The sequence below is a fragment of the Bactrocera tryoni genome, chromosome 3, assembly GCF_016617805.1.
Source record: "Bactrocera tryoni isolate S06 chromosome 3, CSIRO_BtryS06_freeze2, whole genome shotgun sequence".
Taxonomy (NCBI): Eukaryota; Metazoa; Arthropoda; class Insecta; order Diptera; family Tephritidae; genus Bactrocera; species Bactrocera tryoni.
Genome location: NC_052501.1, coordinates 260,156 through 267,316, shown reverse-complemented (window position 1 = coordinate 267,316; position 7,161 = coordinate 260,156). Strand labels below are relative to the sequence as shown.

General features: G+C 40.8%; 2 protein-coding genes across 2 annotated transcripts; one reads left to right on the top strand and one right to left on the bottom strand.

Moving 5' to 3' along the window:
* The first annotated feature begins 2,568 nt into the window (after positions 1-2,568).
* LOC120773000 lies at positions 2,569-4,188 on the top strand. The gene has a single exon (XM_040101917.1). The coding sequence runs from the start codon at positions 2,569-2,571 to the stop codon at positions 4,186-4,188; it is 1,620 nt and encodes a 539-aa protein (XP_039957851.1).
* Positions 4,189-4,365: 177 nt separating this feature from the next.
* Positions 4,366-5,919, bottom strand: LOC120772993. Its single transcript, XM_040101906.1, has 2 exons — positions 5,221-5,919; positions 4,366-5,079 (listed from the first exon to the last, which is right to left on the bottom strand). The coding sequence occupies exons 1-2, from the start codon at positions 5,917-5,919 to the stop codon at positions 4,366-4,368; spliced, it is 1,413 nt and encodes a 470-aa protein (XP_039957840.1).
* Positions 5,920-7,161: the final 1,242 nt, after the last annotated feature.

Below are 7,161 nucleotides of genomic sequence, written 5' to 3'. Positions count from 1 at the left end.
GCTCGCTTGGAAGGTGAGCCAGAGCTGTCCGGATTTAATAGCTTAACGGTCGTGTTCGTGCTAATTATTTTAATATCATCATCACAGAGGCAGCTAGGCTGGGAGTTGTAGGCGTTCATGACGATAACTGTGCTAATTTTTCGCTCCAAGTCAATTTTCCTCAGAATATAACTTATACTTGAGGCATTTGAAGAGTTCCAATTCAAAGTTGGATAACCCATTAGCAGTGGCAAGTTGTAAAGTAACAGTATATTGCCGGAAGTTAACATTTCCGCTTCAAAACACTCTCTGAGAACGCTCTTATAAGACTGATTTAAGGTTTATTGTTTCGCTGTGTTTTATACAATGCCCAATTTTTGTCCTTCGATTCGTTTCAATTTCCTAATGGATTACAGGAACTAATAGAAAAGTTGTAATATGAAATTAATATTGTGAACGATGTTATCTCATCGAAAATAAATGCATAAGTATCAGTTAAGAGTGTCATCAGAACATGAGGAGGCAAACGCGGCTTGATTGATTACGAGAGGCAATGATTTGTGACACCTAATATATCACGGAAGAGTTTCTGGCGATGGAAACAAACAATACAAGTGTTATTGTAATTAAGGTGACCAGGTTTCACTTATGGCCATCAAAGAGAGAACATGTAACTCATTAAATTTTTATTAGATAAAAACGGTGAACTCCAAAAGAAAATTAACATACATATCACTTAAACGCTAAAAATCAAATCAAGTTCCCTCAACTATTTGGCTTCAATTTCAACTTTTAGCATACCTCTATAAATAATATACTATGAGGTTAGTAATAAATAGAATAGCTGCTGGTTATCAACTATAGTTAGATCGCGAGACTGTTCCTTATTCCGCGCTTCCTTACGGGAAAGTTCACCTCTCATATTTGCGAAAGTGGTCGTCAGCCAATGAGTGACCTTCCAGTGCCCTACCATGAAGAAGTCCGAATAAAAATTACCCGCCTGAAGGAGAACAAAGGGGGGAGGCGGATCGATTGGCGGCCGAGCTATTCAAATACAGCGGCGAATATGGAGCCTGCATCAGCTTCTTTTTAGAATACAGTCTGACGAAATCATGCCCTCCGATTGGAATTTAAGTGTGCTCTGCCCAATCCACACAAAGGGATGTAAGCGGACTTCGTCAGAATCGAGAAGGACCTCTCCGATTCTCCAATCGTTAGTTTTGCTATATGGTGCTGACGCATGAACGATGACAGAGTCGGATAAGTCGACGTTTCGGGTTTTCGAAAGAAAGGTCCTGCGAAAGATTTATGGTCCTTTGCGCGTTGGCCACAGCGAATATCGCATTCGATGGAACGATGAGCTGTATGAGATCTACGATGACATTGACATAGTTCAGGGAATTAAAAGGCAGCGGCTACGCTGGCTAGGCCATGTCGTCCGAATGGACGAAAACACTCTAGCTCTGAAAGTTTTCGACGCAATATCCGCTGGGTGAGGCAGAGGAAGAGGAAGACCTCCACTCCATTGGAAAGACCAGGCGGAGAAGGACCTAGCTTCGCTAGGATTTTCCAATTGGCGCCACGTTGAGAAAAGATGAAATGACTGGCGCGCTGTTGTTAACTCAGCTATAATCGCGTAAGCGGTGTCTACGCCTATAAAGAAGAAAAAGTCTCTCTGTCTAGATAAAAAAACTTTGACGAAGTGTCAAAAAGGTTGGCAGTAAACATATTATTGGCTTAAATATCACATCTTAAATTGACAGCCAATTTTAAACTAAATAATATGATAACTCCTCATTAATTTACTTGCCATAGTTCTCCCTCCATATTTTATTTAGCGTGGGATAAAACATGTGTTAAGAACAAGCAAGCAAATTTATCATTCTCAAAATGTAAGGCTGGTGGGTGGGAATGCAAAATACAGGGTAGGCTGGAAAAACCAACTGTGCTCTGCCGTGTGTACAGTGCTTACAGGTGAATCAGCAACTCAAATCCTTTTCAAAAACCAAAATTTCAAAGTCTTTTTTGCGTAGCCGTTTTCCCGGTGTCATGATTATAGGGGTAGTTGATCTTATTAATGTCTCATTATCACTTCCCTAATCTATGGTCAACGACCGATGAACCATACTTGTTGGTAGCGGTATTCCTCGGATGAAGAAGACACATTTTTTGTATATCCGCCTTCCACCTGAGCCTTCCGTGAGAGAAATCCATTGATTTCTATTATTAATTACCATTAATTCTTATTATTAATTACTATTATTATTAATATAATTATTAATGGCACATGTTGTGTTCTGCGCACGCACGAGCGATTTGTAGAACTAAATGTGAGCTTAGAGTCATGAGACTTAGCAGTACTTGTCTAGACAACAGTTAAATATGTTGTGTCTGCTTCTCTTGGTCTCACTTCAGCTTTCAAACTGCGGAACTCACGCAGAGCTCTGGCCTCTGGCAGAAGATGCGGTTCCTAACGGTGCTTTTGTGGATTTACTCCTAAGGGTCTATGAAGAGAACGCTTTTAATACAATACTTGTGTTGGGAGAAGCAACAACGCCTTGCTTTTCTGTAAGTGAACTAGAAGAGAAAATGCAAGTACCCCTAATCATTTCCACAGATTGTGCTTCGAATGACAAGTTAAAGGACCGCTTCAATAGCAACGTCATCGCCATTGTGTGCTTGCCCGCAAACCGTCTACATCTCGACCTACTCAAAGTTTTGGCCGCTAAATTGCACCGTAGCCGTCAGGCGCGTATTATTCTACTGTTTGGAACAACTAAACCTACAGCGGGTCTGCTAGACGCCTTGACTGCTTACTGGGAGGAACAGTATATCACAAATGTTATTGGTTTTAGCGATTTGCAGTCATACTTCTATCGTTATTATCCATTTCCGAACGGACATTGGAGACACGAGCTTTTAAATAGCTCCAAGTTCTACTTTCCACTTCACCAAAGAGATCTGAAGGGAAAACATTTCCTTACCTTACCGGGACAAATTGTGCCCCGCTGCCTTATTTATGTGGATTCGGCCGGCCAACAGCACCTGAGCGGCTATGTTGGGCTCCTGCTGCTCACCTTTGCAGAAAAATACAATATTACCTTGCAGTACCTCTATCCAGTAATTCCAGGAGAAATATTACATTTAACGGTTCTATTAGATTTTGTCACAAATGGTTCGCTGGACGTAGCAATCACATTGGTTCCCCTATCCTATGGTGGAAAAGACTTTTACTCATTTTTGACTTATCCGCTGGAACTGAGTGGCTGGTTTATTGTACTACCTTGTCCTCGGCCACTCGATTACTCCGAAATATACGCAATAGTCGTTACAGCCCAAGTGGTCGGCATTTTGATAATACTCAATATTATTTTCTCAGTACTGGACTCTATTATTAAGCATCAATTCTATAAAAGTACCGATGGCATCATTTGGACTGACATTTTGGTCAACGATAATATTTTTCGGGGAATTTTCGGTCTCTCGTTTATCATAAAAAGACACCCAGTGCTATCACTGAAAACACTTTACGTGTTTCTATTTCTACTGGGCTTGTTCATCAATAACATGTACACGGCATATTTTCAAACCCTCTTCACCAGTCCACCTCTAAAGCAGGAAATATTGACTTTCGACGACATGCGAGACCAGAATTTGGAAGTAATGTTTGATCGCAAGGAAATATCAACGGTGAAAGACTCACTTGGCTCTGATTTCAATCGAACATTCAAGGATATATTACTATTGGAGGATACTAGAACATTTCAACGTCATCGGAGAGATTATGACACCGCATATGCCTATTCAATGCCAGAATCACTTTGGTCCATCTTCAAGGCACAACAAGAAACATTTGAGAGAAAACTGTATTGCTTAGCTCCGACTCTAAAATTTTTTGGCTTATTGATGATGGGCATACCTTTGGCCGAGAATTCGTACATCATGGAGCCGCTGAATATGATGACCTTGCGCGTCGTGGAAACTGGGCTTTTGGAGCATTGGCGTACAGCGACTTACCTAGATATGGTAACAAGTGGCCAATTGTTGAAGGTGGAATCTAAAATCGCGGAAAAATTCCACAATATCAGCATCCAAGATATCCAATTGCCATTTTATTTACTGTTATGTGGTTTAAGTGTAGGCGGTGCGGTTTTCATTGCCGAACTTTGTTTATTCAAATTAAAGAACAAACAACAAGTGAAAAAATAAATGCGGAAATAAACTAATAATATCTCATTATTTAGTATTCTTCAATCTTAAGCCATCGCCTGAGCTCGAATCGATCGCTTTATACAATTTTTTTTTATTTTTAAGTATAGACTAAGTGAAGGACCAAAAGCGATACAAAATTATGTAAATAATTGAACGTTTATCGTTCTTGCATGTCTATTCTAACATATGCTTAAGCTCCTTCCAAAGCAATGTAAAATAGCCCTGACCATTGCTGGAGCTCTTGTTTTGCTTAAACTTTTCCTTTAAAACTTCTGCCATGAAGCAAAGACTTCCAATGCCAATGCCAAAAATATACATCAACCAAATATAATAGAGATCCTGAAAATATAGAGGCTCATAGTGGCGAGGTATAGTCAAATCCTCCAAGCTCAACTTTCCCGCCTTGATCATTTCAAACAAACTCATTTCAGTCCAGTGATGCCAGAAACCGTACGCCTGCATCTCTAGCAAATATTCATTGAATGTAGCGCGATAGACACTATTCTCAGCCAAGGGTACTGCTAGTAAAATTTGGCGATGGAACTGCACCTCTTCGGAAACGCGAAATAGGCGTTGAGAGAAGTAGCGTTGCTGACGCTCGACCATCGCCCACATTTCCGAATGTGTGGAATACGCGAAGCCTGTGTTGAGGCTCTTCCGAAGTGTGTAGAAATTCCGCAACTCGGGAATAACGAGCAGAAGATCTCTGTAGTTCACCATAAAAGACTCGGGCATGAATTTCTCAAGTACCTCATACTCTTCTAGCGGAAGAACGATTTGTATGCCACGAGTTTTTAAATCAGCGTAGCTTTTTATTTGTTCTCCCGAAGGTGGTTGACTGCTAAAGGCATGCAATTGTGCACTGTAGACAGTGCTCCATATCAGACCCTGCAGGAAAATCAAAAAAAATAGGAAATAAAATTTGTAAGTTCGCTTGCGGCGTAATTGAAACGGTAGTCCAATAACCCCACGAAATATTTTATCATTAAAGACGACGTCATTATACGGGAATTCTTTTACGCTTCGTACATGGCTTTCGTGGCCATTGATTATGTACGTGTAGAGCAATGAGAAGATAATGAAAATCGTTACATCTATTATCAACGTATTGCTTTGAAAGATATACTTGTAGATTTGGTAACGCTCAATATAGCCCGACCGTGGCAGCATTGGCATCCAGTTGCTGATCTCCACAATGTCTGAGAACGCGTAAAGCGAAACGTTCTCCACAGGCATTTGTAAGCCAATGGGCAAATCCAATTCATAATTGCTGGTTAAGTCTGCCAGAATGGAGATTTCGATGCTCGCACCTACATTCAGCGGTGCCCTATAAGTAAGTGTGGCATTCAACTTGCCGGCGAAGGTGGAAATTAGATGGTAAACATAACCAGAACTGCGCTTTTCACCAAGAGCATCTGTATAAACGATGGATCCCGGTTCGGATTGTGACGGCATGCTACGCAACTCATAACCCTGCAAGTCCTTAAGACGACTCCGATAGCATATCCCAGACCACGGATAACTCTCCAAAGTGAAATTCGGAAAACGAGTGAAAGAGTTCAAACGACCGGTTGCCGGAAAATCTCTAAACACTGCGAGTACATTCAACATTTGCTGCTGGTCGCAGAAAGTGAAAAGTTCCTCCAGCTCGTCCGACTGCGCTGTAGTGAAATTTTTCAGCAGAAATAATATTCTAACCTCCCGCATGTGCTGCAAACTTTCAGACATACTCTCCAACAGATTCAAGTCCACAAAAGCGTCAAGACACACGACGCTGAGCAGCGCGCGGTTGAAGTATGCGTTCAAGTATATCCTATAATTCGCGTCAAAGATTAGTTTGGCCGTGAAGTTCGCCGAACACCAGTCAGATAGGTCAACAAAGCAGTCTATTGGCTTACGACGTCACAACAACAACGTGCTGAAGTCGCCCTCCCTTTGTATGGCTTCGAGCAAAAGATGCGAGGAGTTTGTTGGCTCCACTTGGCCGCCGATGACTGGCTGTAAAATTTCGGGCTCGGCGGCGAAGCAACCAAAATGCAAATGAACGCACATTTGCAGAAGAACAAATAACACGGAGTACATTTTGGCTGAATTTCCAGAGTAGAGCAACTAAAACATGTTGCCTACGTGAGATCCTTTTTATACTCATCTGCATATTAAATAGGTTTATACAGTCACAGGACGAAGATCTTCTAAAATTCAGAAAGCAAATATAGTAAAATTTTATTCAACGAGTGTTGACCAGAACGGCCATTGAAAATGACATCAATAAAATTAAATTGCAGTATAATAGCAAGTCTTGTTTGCCTTTATACAGGGTGCATACAACTTCAATGACTCTCCTCTACTCCTCTGACGTATGTATTATGAGTATGTGAGGCGCTGACGGCGAGCATTGCCAACATTTATTATTTTATTTGGCGTCGATGGCATCTCTGACAACATGGATCCGATAATTTGTGTTAGCCCCACAATTTGTTCGGTTAACGGTGTGACCTTAGGTAAAATATGGCAAAATATAATGACTATTTTTTATGTGTTGAATCATTATTTTATACATACCATATATTACGTATGTATGTACGTATATAGTATACTCGCGCTTTCGTATGTGTTTCGTACTGTAATGAGGTTAAATGCTGAATCTATCGTCACTACACAAAATCGCTAACAGTGTGTGCGATTAGGTAACCAGGGCAGTGGTACAAAAGAAGAAATCTATTACATAAAGTGTTGCAAATTAATCTTCCTCACCCAATAAAAGAGCCAAGCATCGATTTTTCAATTCAACATTTCGATTAGGAACCCGCTGGGATAGCTCGCCTTTTGATTAATCTTAAGTAACCCGAGACCCGATTAGCAATGTTTATATTACGCAATGAATAATGAGGGATTGGCAACATGGACGGCAGCAAATATGGGGTCAATAATGCATGTGAAGAATTCAGTGTATGCTATTTGCAAAGTAAT